The sequence below is a fragment of the Miniopterus natalensis genome, chromosome X, assembly GCF_054644295.1.
Source record: "Miniopterus natalensis isolate mMinNat1 chromosome X, mMinNat1.hap1, whole genome shotgun sequence".
NCBI classification, from domain to species: Eukaryota; Metazoa; Chordata; class Mammalia; order Chiroptera; family Miniopteridae; genus Miniopterus; species Miniopterus natalensis.
In genome coordinates this window covers 81,168,181-81,189,565 of record NC_142103.1, presented here as the reverse complement: position 1 = coordinate 81,189,565, position 21,385 = coordinate 81,168,181, and the positions used below count along the sequence as shown (strand labels likewise).

The 21,385-nt window shown below is 41.7% G+C and overlaps 1 protein-coding gene and 1 pseudogene across 1 annotated transcript; one reads left to right on the top strand and one right to left on the bottom strand.

Moving 5' to 3' along the window:
* Positions 1-1,182: 1,182 nt before the first annotated feature.
* LOC107524968 (DNA damage-inducible transcript 4 protein pseudogene) lies at positions 1,183-3,401 on the bottom strand (annotated as a pseudogene).
* An 8,425-nt stretch (positions 3,402-11,826) lies between these two features.
* On the top strand, positions 11,827-19,428 carry MPC1L (mitochondrial pyruvate carrier 1 like). Its single transcript, XM_087813393.1, is given in 2 exon segments — positions 11,827-11,923; positions 18,800-19,428. Coding segments are annotated over 2 exon segments (726 nt in total).
* Positions 19,429-21,385: the final 1,957 nt, after the last annotated feature.

The window sequence follows — 21,385 nt, the reverse complement described above, 5'->3', positions numbered from 1 at the left end:
TCTTCTGTAAACTGCATAAAAGTTAGATTGTTATGATTAAATATGAAGTAAACCAATGCCTTTGTGATTTAAAACTGATGAGACTTTTAAGTTCTTGGGGAAGAAAAAAATTAATTACATGACAGCACTAATCCTTATAGGGTAAATGGCATCAGCACCCTTCTATCTATGTTAGACAGAAAGCAATTAATTAAAATAAATGTTCTGCCAAGATTATTATACCTGTTGCTGATGATTTGCTCTTAAATTAAGTCTAATTTGTTCAGGAACATAAATCACAGTGTGTGAGGCAGGAAAGCCAGACTCCTGACTATTCCACTGGCACTGAAAGGAAAAACCCAATCACTTTATATCCTCTTGGTAAAATATTCTGGGTTTATGAAACATCTGAGGTTTTACATGTGGTAGATACTGCTTGTGGCCTAATTCTATTAGGAATAATATAGAATCAATTTTTGTTTTCTTTTGCTTGTCTTTTTTGAAGGAATGATATTCTCAATCCATTTTCATTGGTACGAAATAATACGGAAGTCAATAAACTTTTTTTAACAAATATTTTTATTAGAAAAGTAAATATTGCACAGGTCTTAACACCTGAACATCAAGCGTATTCATGAACAGCAAGTATCTTCGTGTAAACAGTTCCAGATGCAAGGCCCAGATGGCACTCCGGGGGCGGGGTCCAGCCCCACCCCAATCAGCCCCGCCCCTCACAGATAAACTCCCGGGTACACAGTGGGGCGATGCGCCAAATGCAGTTCGTAGGTGTATTTTTTCTTCGTGTCAAAGATCCCCCAAGTGATCCCTACACCCACCCCTTCCTCTTACAATTCATGCATCTGTAAGATCACTGCCTAGAACAGGTCAATAGTGAAGCTCTGATCAAAAAAAGATGCAAAAACAAAGAACACGCACATTCGGCCCCTTCAGATCATGAGATACACCAAACATCTCAATGACTTACCCTTCTCACCAGGGCCGGCTACGGTGCAGAGGCCAGTGCAGCCCAGCAGCTCTCCTGTCACACCACTGTCGTCTTATCTGTCAGTAACAAAAAAAATAAGGCACATGCTGCATACACATCCAGCCAGAAGCCCGGTTGGCCCCTAAACCTTTGTTTCATGCTACAGTACTGAGGGGCACACGCCACCTGCACACACACACACACACACACACACACGCCTAAGTTAAACACTTGATGCGCAGCTGCTCGGAGCTGTACAGCCTCTTGATGACTCGGAAGCTGGTGCTCAGTCGGCATCAGGAACTGGCTGAGGGGGGTTGGGAGAGCTAAACAGCCCCTGGATCTTGGGCGAGAGGCGTGGGCCCAGGTGCAGCACGAGGGTCAGCTGGAAGGTGGGCACCAAGATGGGGTCGAGGGCCAGCTGGCCAACGCTGTGGCACCTCTTGCCCTGTTCTCCGTCGATGTCCAGCAGCGCCCCCCGCAGGCCGCACGGCTCGCTGGAGGCCAGGCACAGCAGTACTGTGCCCACCTGGCTCACCAGCTGGCCAGGCGTCAGCAGGCGCGCCGGGGCCAGGCTCTCCTGCAGCAGCTGCAGCAGGCTGGCACACGGGTGCTCATGCGCGGGGACTCTGAGGAGCTCCAAGTCGGGCAGGGGCACCCCATCCAGGTATGCTGCGTCTTCCCCCGGCCCAAAGCCACTGTCGCTGCTGTCCGGAGACTCGCATCCTGAGCTCTCCAGGCACGCGCAGCAGCTGATCTGGGCTGGGAGTTCAGGACACGGGCAAACCCTAAGAGGAGGAGGGTGACGAGCAGCAATCCCAAAGGCCAGGCGTAGTGAGGACCGACGCTAGGACGCTTACAGGCGAGCTGAGGGTGCAGGAGGGCAGAGGGCGCAGCCGGTGAGGTCGGCAGGAACTGCTGGGTGCGCGAATTGGTGCCCATCCCGAGCGCTGCCCAGACGCGTCCCTTCTACCCACTCTCACCTCCCCCTTGGCTGCCGTGGTCCATGGACTTACTTTTTAATGGATGGTCAAACCAACAATTTCCAAAGTACATAGGAACTGGGGCCAGTGACCATTCTGTAAGTCATGCGGTGGCATCAAGCCTTCTAACCTTAGCCTTAGGCAGTGTCTTTCTAGCCTTCTTGTGACAGAATGACTATGCAATGGTTTCTTGGAAAAAACAGAGTTGTTGGAGAATGCCATTAGTAGGCACTGTCATTAAAATGCACTCAGCTCACTTCACTTACTGGCTGAATAATCTAGGGCAAATCCCTTAATTTCTCTGAATCAAAGTTGTGTGGTGTTTTTTAAAATGTATCTTTATTGATTTCAGAGAGAGGAAGGGAGAGGGAGAGATAGAAGCATCAATGATGAGAGAGTCACTGAGTGGCTGCCTCCTGAACGCCCCCCTCTGGGGATCGAGCCCACAATCGGGGCCTGTGCCCTGACCGGGAATCCAACTGCGATCTCCTGGATCCTAGGTCGATGCTCAACCGCTGAGCCACGCCCGGCCGGGCTGAATCAAAGTTTTTAATGTATATAAATGCGGTGGAAATACTCCAGGTTTGCAAAAATTAGCATGTGGTGGAATAACATGTTTTAAGGTTTATGAATGCTTAATATAAACTAATAACAGAACTCAATTCAAGGAACTCTGCTTGGACCCGTCATTGTACCACGGATACACTAGCCAATTTCTTGGTTGCAAACACTAGTAACAAACTGGTTAAATTATGTTAATGGGCCTACTAATGACCTTTTACTGAATCAAGGTCCAATTCAGGAACACACATTGCATTTAGTTGTCATATGTCCTCAGTCTCCTTTATTTTGAGACAGCTCACTTTTAAAGAAAATTTTATAAACTGAAAGCAAAAAATCAATATGACAAAAAGTCATAGACACCAACAAGAGTATGGTGGGCCAGTTCGCTTTTGAAGAGGAATGTCAGTTATTTTATGGACTGTCCCTCAATTTGGGTTGGTTTGATATTTGCTCAGGATGAAATTCAGGTTATGAACTGTTGGAAAGAATACCAGAGAAGTGCTGTGCCCATCACAGCTCATCCTTATCAGGAGGCATATGATCAGTGTCTCATTTTGGTGACAGTAACTGGCTAAGGTGGTACAGGCCAGGTTTCTCCCCAATCAAGCTATTTTTTCTTTTATACTTAGACACTTTAAGACTCTGTTTATATCCCATTTTTCATCCTACTTTCAGCCATTCATTTTAGCATCCGTTGATGATTCTTGCCTGAAATAATTATTACTGCAGTGTTTGCCAAATAATGATTTTCTCAATGTATTATTCCTTCTATATTTATTAATTGGAATTCTGTAAAGAAGAGCTTTCCCTCCTCTCCCATTAATTTATCTACTCTATTTGTATTACCTGAACTCATGGATATTTGTTTTAGTCTCTGTGTTATAATCCATTATTACTATTTATTTTGCCGCTCAATTGTCCCAGATTTGGCCAGTAGGAGCCCCCTTCACTGGCTCCTGTGTCCTTTTGACATGTCATTATTTTTTGAACACTTGTTTACTTTCTGGCACCACATAATATTTATGGACTAAATTTTCAAGTAAACCACCTCTATGTGATACCTTTATGTGATGCGGAGAAAGATGGGCGGGACAAGTAAGGAAAGAAAAAGTGGTATCATTTAGGAAGCAATCAGGGGGAAGATGTTCCTGTCACTTCAAAAGATAACAGTGTTTGTGAGTTTTTTATCTATTACTCCATCAATGTTCCCTTTACCTTCAGCTATCCAGTAAGATCCAAGGAGTCTTCCAGTAACTTGCCAGTAGACCAAGTGGGCTGATCGAAGCAGCCCACAGACCGGTGCAGGTCTGGGCTCTTACCAGTGTGGGATGTGAGAAGAACAGAAACTGGTCTCAGTGTTGAGAAATTTTTATAGCAATTTGACGTTGCATGATCAATAGACTCATCTCATTGAACAAGGTACAGACCAGTTTGGGTGCTATAAAGCTTGCACGGTGAGTCACATATAGAACAGGCTGTGTCCTAGTCATGCACAACAAACCATGCCATAGTGGAAGAGAGTCTAAGGTTAGTTTGCCAACTGTTACCCAAAAGTAGATCAAATCCAGAATTTATATTTAACTCTAACTTTTACATCATAAATTGTTAGAACTGAATGAACATTTGAAGACATTTTGGGAATGTATCATCGCTTGCTTTTAATTTAGATGAAAATTAAAAATGAATATCCTGAGCTTTCTGAATTACTTTAAAATATCTTCTTCCTTTCCTGTCAACATAGCTCTGTGAGACTAGTTTCTCTACTATAAATGTTAAGACCAAAGATAGAAATAGTTTAGCTATATATCATCCCCTACATGTGGCACTGTCAACAATCCAACTTCAATAGATAGGTTAACAAGCAATGAAGCTATTTGTCACATTTAAAACTTTTAAAATATTAATATACATGGGTTTTGTTCAAAGTGTGCATACAGGTATTTAGTGTGGGAGAATTGCTTTGACTCATAACTTTTTATTTAGTTACAATTGTGGAAAGATAAAGTTATGAATGTAATAGTGATTATTAATTGTCTATATATTCACTTTCAATGAATGCAGTTTTTAGAAATTTTTCTTGTTTCTTCTGATTATATTTATTTAAAATGCAGTTTTTCCCTGGCCAGTGTGGTTCAGTTGGTGGAGCATTGTCCTGTGCGTTGAAAGGTTGCTGGTTTGATTCCTGGTCAGGGCACATGCCTGGGTTTTGGGCTCCATCCCCAGTCGGGGGCATGCAGGAGGCAGCTGATCAATGACTCTCTCATCATTGATGTTTCTATCTCTCCCTCTCCCCTCTTCTCTCTGAAATCAATAAAGATATATATATTTTAAAAATTACATTTTCACCCTAGCCAGTTTGGCTCAGTGGTTAGAGCATCAGGCCAAGGACTGAAGGGTCCCAGGTTCGACTCCAGCCAAGGGCACATACCTCAGTTGCAGGCTCAATCCCTGGCCCCGGTTAGGGGTGTGTGTGTGGGAGGCAACCAATCGATGTGTCTCTCTCACATCGATGTTTCTCTCTCTCTCTCCCTCCCTTCCACTCTCTCTGAAAAGCAATGGAAAAATATCCTCGGGGGAGGATTAAAAAAAAATTACATGTTCATTGTATTTTACAAAAATACTGTTCCACCATGGATTTGAAATTAAAATTTTAAAGCTAGTTCTTTAAATAGTGCCTCAGTGGAGCCCCTGCCTGTCCCTCCACCCCAGGCTCACCTTGTGTGGCAACAACCCTATTTGTTCTTTGAGAGAAAGAAGAAGATGCTATTGAGCTAAGAACTCTGTCCACAAAATGCCTGAGTGTAGAAAAAAACATAAACTAACTCAATGCAAAACTACTTTAAGAAGAAAAACAGAAAAAATCAGCTAATGAAAATTCTCCCCATAAAAGCCAACCATGAAAAATCCAAACTGAATTAAATATACTTAAACATGTTTTTCAATATTAAAAAAAAAATCCTAGAATCAGAAATGTAAAAACTAAGAATGGAAATGGATAGACAGGTAGAAATAAATGCAAGAGAGTTGATTGAACTCAGGAAAAGAAATTGAAGTCAAAGTAAAAGACAACCATCTCAAATGAATAAATTACAAGGCACCCAGGGGAAGATAGATCCAAATGAAAATTTAATAAAGGATGCCGCACAAAGATGGGGGAAAAAGAAAATGAAAAGCAGGTAAATAAGTAAAAAGGGTTAGAAAAAGTGGTTGAAATGGAAAATATACAAGAAAATGCCAACAAAGATATAATTTGAGTCCTGAAGAGAAACAACAATGGACGAGAGCTAATTTTTCAAAACTCTAATCCATGAAAACTTTCCAGAAACAAGAAAAATCTACATATTGAAAGGGTATGTGGATACCTGGGGAAACTGACCTGACTCTATCAACTCTGAGGTATATCTTAATAAAATTTTAGACTTTAGAGACAAAGAAAAGATCTTAAGGGCTTCCACGCAAAAGGTCAAATTACTAATATAAGAAAAAATTTACCTGGCATCAGACCTCAAGAGTAATACACAAAGTATTGCTAGAGTGGAACAGCATTTTCAAGAAACCCAAGGAAAGAAAATGCAAGCCAAGAATTTTATATCTAGCCTGGCTGCCATTTAAGAAATCATGTATATAGAAAACACGTTTCAACTTTGAAACACTCTTAAAGCACACCAAAAGAGGCTTGACAAATGAAAAGACATCTTTTTGAATAGGAAAACAACATGTATATCAGTCAGTGTGCTCCAGAGAGTATATGAAATATACATATGTATACACACACACACGCACACACACACAGGCAGTATTTCTGTTACAGTCTTGAGGCAGAATTCCTTCTTATAAGAACAGTCATATTGGATTAAGGGCCCACCCTATTCCAGTATGACCTCATCTTAACTACATAATTACATCTGCAACAACCCTATTCCCAAATAAGGTCCCATTCTGCGGTATCAGGGGTTAGAACTTCAGCCTATCTTTTTGGTGGATGAAATTCAACCCACAGCAACATCATAAGAATGTCTGTTCTCCCTAGGTTAATTAAGAAATTTAATGTGATCCCAATGAAAATAAAGATGTTTTTATGGAGCTAGACAGGTTGATCCTAAAGTTTACATGTGCAAAACTGAAAACAAAGAAAACACTGAAAAGGGAAAGTTACATAGGTGAACTAGCCCTGCCAGATATGAAAACAAGGCCTCTCTGATTAAAACAGTATGGTACTAGTGCATTAAAAGGCAGACAACCCAATAGAACATTCAGAGACACGCAGAAGTCCATACGGAAATTTAGTAAATGATAAAGGTGGCATCTCAACTCACTGGGTAAAGGCGGACTTTTTTTTTTTTTTTTTTTAATCCTCACCTGAGGAGTGAGGATATTTTATCCCATTGATTTTAGAAAGAGTGGAAGGGAGGAGCAGAGGGGGAGGGTGGGAGGGAGAGAGAGAGAGAGAGAGAGAGAGAGAGAGAGAGAGAAACAGCAATGTGATGGAGACAAATGATTGGTTGCCTCCGACACGCACCCTAATCAGGGGCGGGGATTGAACCTGCAACCCTCCAGTGTGTAGACGATCTAACCACTTAACCACGCTGGCCAGAGCAAAGGTGGATTTTTTTTTAAACTTTTTTTTTTTTATTTCAGAGAGAGGAAGGGAGAGGGAGAGAGAGAGAGAGAGAGAGAAAAACATCAATGATGAGAATCATGGATCAGCTGCCTCCTCCATGCCCCCTGCTGGGGATCGAGCCCATAACCTGGGCATGTGCCCTGACCGGGAATCAAACTGTGACCTCCAGGTTCATGGGTCCATGCTCAACCACTGAGCCATGCCAAAGGGGGACTTTTTAATAAATAATGTGGGAGCAACAGGAGACCCATCTTGGAAAAGATAAAACTAGATAAAACATCTCTCAGAACACATAAAAATAAATACTATGCAGCTGTAAAAAAGAAGGATCTCGTACCCGTTGGGACAGCATGGAGGGACCTGGAGAGTATTATGCTAAGCGAAATAAGCCAGGCAGAGAAAGACAAATATCACGTGATCTCGCTCATATGTGGAATCTAAAGAACTGAATAAACTGATGAACAGAATAGATTCAGTGACTTGGAAGCATGGATCAGACTGACGAATCTGAGAGGGAAGGTGGGTGTGGGTGTAGAGAGATTAAATGAAGAATTTATATGCATTCATGCATAACCCAAGGACACAGACAATAGTGTGGTGAGGGACTGGGGAGGGGGGGTGGAAGGGATCAATGGGGAGAAAAGGGGATACCTGTAGTATTTTGAATAATATTAATAATAATAAAACTAAAAAAACCCTACAACTTTATTTATTGATTTTAAAGAGGGTAGGGGGAGGGAAAGGGGGAGAGAGAGAGAAACATCAGTTTGCTGTTCCACATATTTATGCATTCACTGGTTGCTTCCTGTATGTGCCCTGAACGGAGATCGAATCCACAACCTTGGCATATTGGGACAACACTCTAACCAACTGAGCTACCCAGCCAGGGCGAGAGATCTAAATTTTAAAGAAAGATACCATATAAGTACTAGAAAAAAATAGAGCGAATTATTTTATAGCCCAAGTGTAGGAAACAGCTTTTCTAATTTGGCTCAAAATTCAGATGCAATAAAATAAAAGGCTAATAAATTTGGCCATCTAAAAATTTTTAATTTTAAATAATTTTATTGAAATATATTTTAGATATCATATAACGTATCTATTTCAATGATGTTTTAGTAAATTTACCAAGTTGCACAAGATCACTATAAATCAGTTTAGAACATTCTCATCACCCCAATAAGATCCCTCATGCACATTTACTGTTACTCCCATTTCCCACCTGATCCCTTGCTCCTGGCAACCATTACTCTACTTTGTGTTTCTACAGATTTGCCTTTTCTGGACATTTTATTTAAATGACATCGTACAGTATGTGGTCTCTTGTTATGGCTTCTTTTACTGGGCATTCTGTTTTTTTTGAGGTACCTTTATGTCATAGCATGTATCCATAGTTCACTCATTTTTATTGTTGAATAGTATTCCTTGTATGGATATAGCACATTTTGTCTATCCATTCACGGTGTGGGACTATTATGAGTAATGATGCTAAAAGCACCATAAAAATATCAAAAGACAAATGACAGCTAGGAGAAAATATCTGCAACATACACCATAGATAAAGTACTAATATCTCTAATATATAAAGAATTTTCAAAATTTGAAAGAAGTCCAAAATTCCTACTTAGAAATGAGCCAAAGACCTGAATAGACAATCCCCCCCGCCCCAAATATTAAGATGGCCCTTAAACATATTAAAACATGATCAAATTCACTTACATTGCTGGTGGGAATATAGAATGTTGCAGTCATTTTGGAAGACAGTCTGGCAGTTCCTCAAAAGATTAAACATAGCGTTACTCTATGACCCAACCATTCCGCTTCTAGATATCTACCCAAGAGAAGTGAAAACATGCATCCACACAAAAACTTGTACATGAATGTTCATGGCAGCATTATTCATAATAGCCAAAAAATGGAAACCACCCAAATGTCTAAACAAAATGTGTATCCACATAGTAGAGTAGTATCCCACCATCAAAGGGAACGAAGTACTGACACATGCTACAACATGGATGAACCTTGAAAACAGGCTAAGTGAAAGAAGCCAGACACAAAATGCTACACTGTATGACTTCATTGATATGAAACGTCCAGCAGAGGCACTCCTTAGTGTCAGTACGTAGTTTAGAGGTTGCCAGGGGCTTCAGAGAGGGAAGAATGAAGAATGACTACAAATGGGCACAGGGTTTCTTTTGGCGGTGATGAAATGTTCTAGAATTGATTGTAGTGATCATTCCACAGCCCTGTGAAAATACTAAGAACCACTGAATTGTATACTTTAAATGTGTGAATTATATGGTATGTGAATTACACCTTGCTATAGCCGTAATTAAAAACCTCCAGTGAGATAACATTTCTTATCAGATTAGCAAATTATCTAGCTATAAAAAAAAGAAGAGACTGTGGAAGACCTGTATGAGGTGAAATGGGGTGGTTTCCGGGATGTATTATAAAGTGAAAAAGAGTATAAATAGTCTCTTCTCATTTTTTGTAACAAACGGGAAATAAGTAAAAATGCATATATCTCTTTATTTTTGCAAAAGGAAACACAGGAAGGATGAATTAGAAAACAATGAAGTTAACTGCCTATAAGGTGTATGTGTGTTGGGGGAGGCAGGTGGACAGCACAGAATAAATCGAGGAGGAAATGGCCCTTACAGGGTATATCTTTTTGTGTAGTTTAATACCGAAAGGTCAGAGGAGACAGCTTCAAGGGGCTCCTACTGTCCAAATACAGGTCAACTGGAGCATCAAAATTAAGAGGACAGTAAAGGATTATAACCCACTGAATAAGATAGAAATCTATGAGACCACATTAATAATAAACAGATAAGTGTATCAATGGGGGCGAGAAGGGAGGCTTTTCCTTACAGCAATGCTGACATATATAAGGTCGTCCCCCAAAATGTATATACACACTTCTGAATAATTATAAAGGCAGTGTTTATTAAAATACATTTCATTTTCAAAATTGAGCTATCAGCTGTTAAAGTGTGTATACATTTTTGGGGATACCTTGTATATGGAAGGACTGGTAGAACTGTAAAACTGTCACTTTGCATCGATCACAGTAAATACTGATCTGGACATGAATCATCAATGATGCTAAATCTACAGGAGAGAAAGTGTGATAAGGAGCAGGATATTTACATAGTCTTATTAAAGTATGTACTTACTGATCATTTATTAGCTGCAACGGGCAGAATTGAAACCCTCCAGTGGAGAAAATGGACAACGCCTCAACTAGGCGATCCAAACATACATGACCAAAGGGGGACAAAAGGCAGGCGTGTGCTTCTGGATATGATCCTCAGAGGACACAGATCACTTTGAGGGTATTTTGGCTAAGAGACTATAACCTGAATCTAATTGTGAGGAAACACCAGGCAAGCTCCACGTGAGCAACACTGTAGAAAATAACTGGCTTGTACTCTTCAAAAACGTCACTGTCATGAAAAAACAAAGGAAAGCTGAGAAACTGTTCCAGATGGAAGGGGACTATGAAATCGTACTGGACTGGAACCTGTACTGTAGGAAAAAAAAATAATATAAAGGGCATTACTGGGACAATTAACAAAACTGAAATATGGGCTATAATTACATATAGTATATACAGTGTCACATCACTGATAACTGTATATGGTTACATGAGAGAATATCTTTGTTTTAGGAAAATATGCACTGAAGTATTAAGGAGTAAAGTAGAAAAATGTCTGCAACCTCTTCTCAAATGGTTCAAATAAAATAAATAGTAATGTGCCCGGCCACTGTGGCTCAGTGGTTCAGCACTGACCTATGAACCAGGAGTTCACAGTTTGATTGCCAGTCTGGGCACAAACCCAGGTTTCGGGCTCAATTTCCAGTAGGGGGCGTGCAGGAGGCAGTCAATCAATGACTCTCATTATTGATGTTTCATTTTCATCTCTCTCCCCCTCTCCCTGCAATCAATAAAAACATATTTAAAAAATAAATAGTAATGTGTGTGTGTATACACACACCTTGGAAATATTGTGAGCTCAGTTCCAGAGCATTGCAATAAAATGAGTATTGTAATAAAGAGAGTAACACGAATTTTTTGGTTTCCCAGTACATGTAAAAGTTATGCTTACACTATATTGTAGTCTATTGAGGGTGCGATACCATTATGTCTATAAAGACAATGTATGTACCTTAATTAAAAAATACGTTATTGCTAAAAAAGGCTAACCATCACCTGAGCCTTCAGCGAGTTGGAATCTTTTTGCTAGAGGAGGGTCTTACCTTCAATTTGTAAAGATGCATTGTCTGTGAAGTGCCATAAAAGAAGGTGTGCCTGCAATAACACAGATATAGATACACATACAGACATTGCGTGTATAGACATACACATATACATAAAAAACACAAATCTATAAAAAGAATAAAACAGCCCTGGCTGGCGTGGCTCAGTGGTGAGAGTGTCAGCCCATGCACCGAAGGGTCACGGGTTCAATTCCCAGTCAAGGCCACATACCTCAGTTGCAGGCTGGATCCCTGGCTCCTGTCGAGGCTTGTGCAGGAGGCAGCCAATCGATGTGTCTCTCTCACATGGATGTTTCTCTCTCTTTCTCTCTCTCTCTTCCCCCCTCCCTCTCTCCCTTCTACTCTTTCTAAAAAGCAATGGAAAAAATACCCTCAGGTGAGGATTAAACAAAAGAGAGGATAAAACAAACATGGCAAAGTCTAAAAGGGACTGCAGTGGTTTGTACTGTGCCAGCCTGGCTGAGCCAGAATCTTGTTTCCCAGAATCCCCTTCCCTCGAGGTCTCAGGTAAGAGCTGGCTCAGGGGACTACTGTAAGAGATTTGGCATATGGAAGGGGAACAACTCTCAGATGATAGCTGGTGTGAAATGCAGGGGAAGACAGACGCAGAGGTGCTGTCAAATTCCAGGTCTTCCTGACTGACCGAATCTTCCTGACCAACTGCTGGTCTAGTGCCCCCTCCCCTGGCCCATCCCCAGACTCTTGGCATTTCCAAGGCAACAGCCACCACCCCTCACCTCTCTGCCAGCCTCCCCTGGGCCTCGCTCTGGCAGCTGAATGGGCCTGGCTCCTCAAATTGACTTGTTGGTGACTCTTCTCACCCTCCAGCTCCCCTTTCACACACCGCCACCTCCCCAGCTCCCTCCCAGCTCTGTTCCCCCAATTCCCTATGACAAATTCTCACTCACAGTGGCCCTGCTTCCCTGACAGAGCCCTGACATTGGGGAATCTGAGTAAAGGATATATGCGAGTTCTCTGAATTCTTGCAGCCTTTTTTCAACTGTGAAATAGTTTCAAAATAAAGTTTTAAAAAGATTAAGTTCTACTTTTTTATATATTTTTCTATGATTTAAAATACTGGATGATCCTCTCACTAAAAGGTTAAAAAAAAAAAAAAGGTTTTCTATTTCTGGTACAAAACCTAAGTATGTGGAGTAGGCACTGACCTATTTCCTATGACAGGACCCCCTCTAAATGAGGTCCCGGTGGGAGAGTAGGTGGAGGAAGGCTTTGCAGCCTTCTGCTCGTTTCACCATTGACCTGATCTGGGGACACTGAATAAGGCAGAAGCAGCAGGTCACTGGGGGCTGGACCCAAACAATCCCTTCCTGCCACCTGATTGCACTGAGGGACCCAGACCAGACTACAACACAAGGGGCATTTTATTGCTAGAGAAACTGAGGTGCAACACATTTAACTGACATTCTGGTAGCTACTGGAAGATGCTGGATAACTACGCAGCCCTCAGCCATTATATTCACATGAGGGAAAAAAACAGCGTAAGAAGGCAGAAGATTAGAATCGGAGCCACAGATGGCTCTAAAATTACTTTCAGCAGTAACTGAAAATAGCAGAGCCAATATATCCGCCTATTGTTTTATTCATCCAGCTTCTCTTGAGGCACTATGCTATTTATTCCCTTTGGTAGAATTTAAGAGCAAATATTCCAAGGAAATCAGCATAGGATGTGGCAAAAAATTCATAAAATACCTAAATCCTAAATGTTCAGTTTTCACAGCCATAATTCAGGAAGTCTTATGCTTTGTAAATGTTGGCCAGCATTGCAGGGCAACTTTAATGAAATACACGTCTGACTTTTAAACCACAAGACAGAAAATCATTTAAAAAATAAAATGCTGGCTAGGGAATATAGTCAATAATATTGTAATAACTGTGTACGGTGCCAGGGGGTTACTGAAAATATTGGGGGCAACACTTTGTAAAGTATATGATTGTCTAACCACTATGCTGCACACCTGAAACTAATACAAAATAATATTGAATGTAAACTGTAATTGAAAACTAATTTAAAAAACATTTTTTTAATAAAGTAAAAACCGAATAAATAAATAAATAAATAAATAAATGCCATCATTAGAGTAAGACTTGGTTCAGGCAAGAATCATCAATACATGCTAAATCTAGTAGGTTAAATATTAGACGAGGAAATGAGTATTTACATAGTCTCGAAGTACCTCCCCACAAATTACTTATTAAATACAAAGGGAGAAATACTGATTTTACAGTGGAGAAACCTGGCGAACACTATTTTAACAGCCCTAGTAACCAGACACATGGCATCACGTGCCTCCTAATGTGCTGATGGCACTGTGGACAGAGAATCAGTTCTGCGGGGTTCCTGCCCAAAATGAACATCCTGAAGAGAGTCACAAGGAAACATCAAACAAACCCAAATTGAGGGCCATTCTATTAAATAGCCGGCCTGTACTCTTCTAAAATGTCAATGTCATGACTGCCCAAGGCAGGCAAAGGAACTGTTGTAGATTAAGAGACTAAAGAGACGTCACAGTTAAATGCAATGTGCGATCCTGGTCTGGATCCTGGACTAGAAAAACAAAATTATTATACAAGACATTATTGGGACAATTGGCAAAATTTGAATAAGGATTGTAGACTATGGTATTACATCAAAGTTAAAGGTCTTGATTTTGATGGGTGTATTGTAGTAATGTAAAAGAAAGTCCATAAATGTCCATATGCTTAGGAAATACTGAAGTTCTTAAGAAATACCTTAGGGTAGAGAAAAAAGTAAAGTCAATGTGACAAAACGTTAACAGTTGGTAAACCTGGGTGAAGGATTTATGGAAGTTCTTTTGACACTTTTTTCGTTGTTCTTGTTTTAAACTATTTTCACTTTTCTGTGAGTTTGAAATTATTTCAACATAAAAAGTTGCAAAGAACAATTAAAACAAAAACATGTACTCTCTATGGTCCATTGTATTGAAACTCAATGAAGAAGTCACATCGGTTCAGGGTCGTTAACATCAAGCAGGATTTTATAGGACCTGTGACCTGGAATCTTGGTTAGAAGAAAGTGTGTGTGGCACATTTTCAATAGACTGGGATCTATCTTTGCATTTGCTTGTCGTCTCCCATCCTTTTCCTTTGAAAGATGACAATGAACTTGCCCACTACGTTCATGGTAGTGTTTCTGGGGTGAGTCACACAGTAGGCCCTGACAGCTTTATGTTGGAGAGGTGGCACCGAGAGTAGAAACGTCACTTCCAATAATATTAAAAGAAATATTAAAGTAATGATAAACCTTTAGCTGTTTAGTCTCATCTGTTAAAACACGGTGAAATATACGGGACTGATTTACCTGCGAGGAAGGGTAGTCACAGGACAGAACTACTGATGTTTTCTAATTCCCAAACTGTTTTATTACTATCTTTGCTTCAGCCATAGAATTGATCGTTTCTTTATGGAAAAAAAAATTTTTTTAATTGAATTTTAATAGAGGGATAGAGAGAGAGAAACATGGATGAGAGAGAAACATCATCAATTGGCTACCTCCTGCACGCCCCCTACTGGGGATCAAGCCTGCAACCCGGGCATGTGCCCTGACAGGGAATCAAACCCAGGGACCTCTTGGTTCATGAGTTGACGCTCAACCACTGAGCCACACCAGCCAGGCTCATTTCTCACCCTGTATCTTTCTCAAGTCTCCCTTCAAGTTCTGGTCAGGCTCTTTTACAATGTCTTACCCTCTGTTTGAGCCATTTATTGTTACAGTACCATCTAACGAATATCTACCAGACACAAACCTTACAGAAAGACTATACAGCAGGCATCTACCAGTCTGGAATTTACCACGAAAGTCACTTACACATTGTCTGTATCTCCAATTCTCTAGCTGTAAAATGCCCCTCTGAACAGGCAGATCTTGTCTTGTTAAATTTGGGCCACATCCAGTCAGCACATTAGGAAAGCTAGTGGGGAGAAGGAATATTTCATTTGGTGATACTTTCCCTGGCTTAAGGGAAGTTACAACATAATCGGAAGGACAGAAACACATCAGATGTTAAAGTGATTTGTGCAGAGGGCTGATTTAGAAATAAGAAACCTTAATCCTTGGTCTACCATGAATTCGCTGTGGCAAATAACATTTCTTTTTCTTTTTTCTTTTTTAACCCTCACCTGAGGATATTTTTTGCATTGCTTTTCACAGAGGGGGAGGAGGGAGAGAGAGGGAGAGTGAGGGAGAGAGAGGGAGAGAGGGAGAGAGGGAGAGAGGGAGAGAGGGAGAGACAGAGAGAGAGAGAGAGGTCGATGTAAGAGAGACACATCGACTGGCTGCCTCCTGCATGAGCCCTGACCAAGGGCAGGGATCGAGGCTGCAACCAAGGTGCGTGCCCTTGGCCACAATCAAACCCGGGACCCTTCAGTCCGCAGGCTGATGGTCTAACCACTGAGCAAAAACAGCCAGGGCAATAACATGATCTCTGAAGGCTACATGCCTTATTTATAAAATGAGGCGGTTAGGCTGGATGATGATAATAGCTGAAATTCACTGAGCACTAATTATATACCAGGCCCAATACTCAGCACTGAACAAAGATTAATGCATTAAAGCCTCACAATAATGCTGGGAGGTAGATATCACTATTATCCCCAGTTGACAGATAATCTGTAAGATCCTTTCAACTCCAATGTTCTATAATTATGTGATTTCAAGTTAAGTAATATGGTAAACTGTATTTGCCATGGTGGCCACAATATTTTCCATTCCACATGCTCTTTATACATGTGTGTGTGTGTATTTATCTTTTTGATTTCAGAGAAAGGGAGAGGGAGAGAGAGATAGAAACATCAATGATGAAAGAGTCAATGATCGGCTGCCTCCTGTACGTCCCCTACTGGGGATCCAGCCCGCAACCAGGGCATGTGTCCTGACCACAAATCCTAGGTTAATGCTCAACCACTGAGCCACGCCTGGCCAGGCCCACATGCTCTTCTTAAAGTGTGACTTTGACACTCCTGCTTTTGAGAGGTGGGTCTATGTCCCCCTCTCATTGAATTTGGGTAGGCTCGTGACTGGAGAAAGTGATGTTATGTGACCTGAGGTTAGATCATAAAAGCCAACAGAGCTTTTATTAGTTTTCTATTGCTGTGCAACAGATTACCACAAACTTAGTGGCTTAAAATAATATCCATTTATTAGCTCAGTCTGTAGGTCAGAATTCTGGGCACAGCATGTCTGGATCCTGTGCTCAGGGTCTCGTGAGGCCAAAATGAAGGTGTTGGCTAAACTTAGCTCTCAGAAAGTCACTGGGGATCATCTTAGAATTCTGCCTACCACATAGCTTCTTTTTGATTCTCATTTCGCTTGTTCTTGGAGCTTAGCCAAAACACTGTGAGGAAGCACAAGTAGCTTGTGGAGAGGAACTGAGACCTGCCCCCCCTAATGGTCCCAGCTGAGCTCCCAGCCAACAACCATTATCAACTTGCCAGCCATGTAGTGAGCCACTTTGAAAGTGAATCTTCCAGCCTTAAGCTGAGCGGCCCCAGCTGGCAGTCCATGGAGCAGATGAGCTATCCCCATTGAGTCCAGCCCAAGTTGCAAATTTGTGAGTAAAATAAAGGACTGTTGTTGTTCTAAGCTACTAAGTTTTGGGGTGACTTGTTATGCAGCAATAGGCAATTGAAAGCAAGTAATAACCTAAGTGAGAGGATCTTTTAGGACATTGGAGCATCTGCCAGTGTAGGCCTAAAATGTCATTCAATTCATGCTTGTTGATTTATTTATTCAAACTTATAATGAACTGATTTATACCAGTTATCCATGTTTGGAAGCCTAGCATTTTAAAACGGTTATCTAAAAATTATGCTGCTTTCCTTTTGAGCAATGGCTATACTATATATATTTAAACTATATATGTGAAATATTTGGGATGTAAATGAACATAATGAATGTAATAACTTTTAGAGGTACAATGGGCTTGTTTAGAAATCACTACTTAAAGTGTTAATATTTCAATGTACATTCAATTACTTTTCAACAAGTATTACTTTTATTGGAAAAGGTAAAAAACACTGGGAGGATAATAATCAGTTTTGTCATTAAGAATTTTCATCAGTGGGCCCTGGCCGGGTAGCTCAGTTGGTTAGAGTGTCATCCTGATGTGCCAAGGTTGTGGGTTCAATCCCTGGTCAGGGAACATATAAAGAATCAACCAATGAATGCATAAATTAAGTGGAACAACAAAATAGATGTTTCTCTCTCTAAAAATCAATTAATAAATGAATTTTTATACACAGATATTAACTGTTGCAGAATAGAAGATCCAAATACTCTCAAACAGGCTCCCCCTGAATAATGTGTTGATTACAGAAGGGGAAAGGTGCCTTTACAATGAAGGAACCTGGCAGACAACTCCTTAACCAAATGATCAAACTTAGTATTGCCAATGATGGAAACAAGTGACATCATGTGATGCATGTTTGTCTCTCTCTCTCTCAAATCAATAAAAAATAAATAAAATTACAATGTCATTAAAGACAAAGAACACTGCAGACCTGCTCAAGATTAAGGAATTCCCAGGTTGCAGGCTCGATCCCCAGTGGGGGGGCATGCAAGAGGCAGCTGATCAATGACTCTCTCATCATTGATGTTTCTATCTCTCTCTCTCCCTCTCCCTTCCTCTCTCTGAAATCAATACAGACATATTAAAAAAAAAGATTAAGGAAGATTAATCTAAAAGAGATAACTAAATGTGAATCTTGACTGCATCCTAGATCTCCCCCACTCCAACAAGAAAGAAAAAAAAACAGCTGTAAAACTTAAATATGCACTGCATATTAGATCACAGTACTATACTAAATGTCAAGTATCTGACTGGATTACTGTATTGTGGTTAAGTTAGGAGAATGTCCTTGTTAGCCAGAAGCTGGAATATTGAGGGGTGACCTGTAACTATGTCTGCAAGTAACACTCCGGCAAATTGTGTAAGGACTAAAATTCTTTACCCGGTTGAAGAATTTTGTATCAGCATCTAATCAACACTGTCCACAAACTGAACAGAACAAGCAAAGTTTCCCTCCGTATAAGCCGAGGAAAAGCAGGCGGCCGAACCCTCACCTTCCTGGGTGGTAGGTGGAGCTTTAAGAGTTTTAAGGTGGCCGCAGCACGATGGGTGCAAACGATGAGGCTGCAGTTCCACCTCTGCTAGAGGGGCACACACACAGACAGGCAGGCACACACGCACATTCAGGTACTCACGCGACGGCAGGCACAAGGACCCTGCTGTGCTCTGGGTCCCAAAGGCACACGCCAAAAGCAGAGCAGCACGTGCTGCCGGACGGACGCACTTTACGGCAGTCGCGTTAAGGCACACGGGCGAAGCCGTGCTCCTGCCCAGTAAGGCCCGCAAGACAGCGGGACGTGCCGTCTGCCTCACTTTACGGCAGTCACTGAAGGCCCGGAAGTGAGAACACAATCCCGCCCCCAAAGGCGCAGTCAGGCCAAGGCGCGAGGCCATGGGCGGAAGGCACATCCGGGTAGGCTGCGGCTTGCGGTCTCCACGCCGCAAGTCATTGTGAGCTGGCAGTTGATCCGTTGGGGCTCCCGCAACTCGGTGGTCATGGCGGCGATGGCCACACTGTGGCGGAAAGCATGAGACCACGTGAAGACCAAGGAGTTCCGGGATTCTGTGACCAGCACACACTTTTGGGGTCCCCTGGCCAACTGGGGCCTACCGCTGGCTGCCTTTAGGGACATGAAGGCGTCTCCGGAAATCATCAGCAGCCGCATGACAACAGCGCTCATCTTCTACTCATTGGCCTTCATGTGCTTCGCTTACCGCGTACAGCCTCGAAACCTGTTGCTGATGGCCTGTCAGGGCGCCAACTTGACGGCGCAGAGCATGAAGGCCGCCCGCTACCTGGGCTACAATTATGGTGGCGGGCAGACCGCTGTTGCCGCCACTGCCGCTGCCACCACCACCGACACCACAGCGTGCGCGTGCGACCCCAATCTGCAGTCCTTGAAGTGAGAGTCTTTTAAAAAAAATTTATTATTATTATTTTTTAATATATCTGTATTAATTTCAGAGAGAGAGAGAAACATCAATGATGAGAATCATTGATCGGCTGCCTCCTGCACGCCCCCGACTGGGGATCCAGCCCACAACCCGGGCATGCGCCCTGACTAGGAATCCAACTGCGATCTCCTAGATCCTAGGTCGATGCTCAACTGCTGAGCCAGCCTGGTCGGGCTGAAATGAGATTTTTTTTTTTTTTTAAATATATCTTTATTGATTTCAGAGAGAGGAAAGGAGAGGGAGAGAGAGAGAGAAACATCAATGATGAGAGTCATTGATCAGCTGCCTCCTGCTCGCCCCTGACTGGGGATCGAACCCACAACCCGGGCATGTGCCCTGACCGGGAATTGAACCCGAACGCCTGGATCCTAGGTCGACCCTCAACCACTGAGCCATTCCCAGCAGGCCTGAAATGAGATTCTTGATGGCTGAGATGGCCCTGTCGAATCTTTGCATGTTGCAAGCACTGAACTATTATTCTTCCTAAAGACTAATGGAAAGTTCGGCTTTTACTCTAAAACAGTGCAAATCTCATTTAAACCTACAGTTTGGTTAAAAAAAATAGAACAGAACTGAAGCCGAGTGTCACCTCTTTCTTCATCTGGATATAAAATGTTTTGTAGAAGGTGAGGAGGGTAGATTGGTTGGTCTTTTCTTCATGGGACCTGCAACTCGAAGGTTAGTTTTATATGGGGAAGACAGACTGTTTGAATGAAAGATGTTTCAAATTATCTAATTGCTTTTCTAATTTTCTTAAAGCTCTCTTGGGAACATGATTTTGTTACTTGTTTTGGGTGTCCAGGCCTAATAAGGATGCTTAGCACACATGACTTTAGAGTAGGTAGAGCCACAAATCTCCTTACACCAAAAAAAGTCCGGGAGCTATTTCTATTGATGGAAATACTTGGAAGTGAGTTTAAAGGAAATTAGTGAAATCCAGTTTAGACTTTTAAGGAGTACTTATTAAGAGAATCTAGAATCTCTTGGTGACTGAGAGCAATTATAGAATCTTCCATGGAAACAGAATAGGGAACTCTGAGGTTAGTTGTTCTCAACCCTGGACTCTAGGTAACTAGAAAATAAAAATGACAAAATCATAACCCTTTCCTCTTTTCCACATGCCTAAAAATGGGGGAAATGGCAGTTTGTAAAACTGGTTAACCTATCTGCCTGTGTTGAACACTAGCTATGGCTAGGAGTGAGGGTCTGTGGTCAACAGTGTTAGTCCGGAGTATCCCCGCAGGAATCTCACGGGTGCTATGGATTTTTCTTAAACCAAGGAGCAGAGGAGGAGGGAGAAAGAGAACGGTGGGGCTGTGTGAGGCCATTCTGCCACAGAGGCTGCCCTTTAGAATTTGACCCAAAAATCTCTCCCTATCTCTGGAGGATGCAGGAAGTTCCAGGGTGGTCTGCTGGGGAATCCCAATATATGTGTTTAAGACTACTTAAACCCTGCTTTTGTTAAATATTTCAAATGCAAAGAAATTGAAAACTATCTGAGCCTTGGCCTAGTAGCTCAGTTGGTTAGAATGTCAACCTGATACACCAAGGTATTGGGTTCCATCTCCGGTCAGGGCACATACGAGAATCAACCAATGAATGCATAAATAAGTGGAATAACAAATCGATGTTTCTCTCTCTCTAAAAATCAATAAATAAAAATCCTTTAAGAATATGTAAGAAAACAACTGTCTGAAAGTTTCTGAAATTATCAGGTTTTGGATAAGACAGGCACATTGGTGGAACTCTGGAAGATTCCCCTTTATCTTCTGTGACATCTAAGCAGAAGTCCTCTTTGTAGGCAGTTTCTGCATTTCACATTCTACGTGGGGGTGCGGGGGACAAACACTGGAAAACTATAGTGTATTATCTATTGCTGTATAACAAATCATCCCCAAACTTAGCTTTG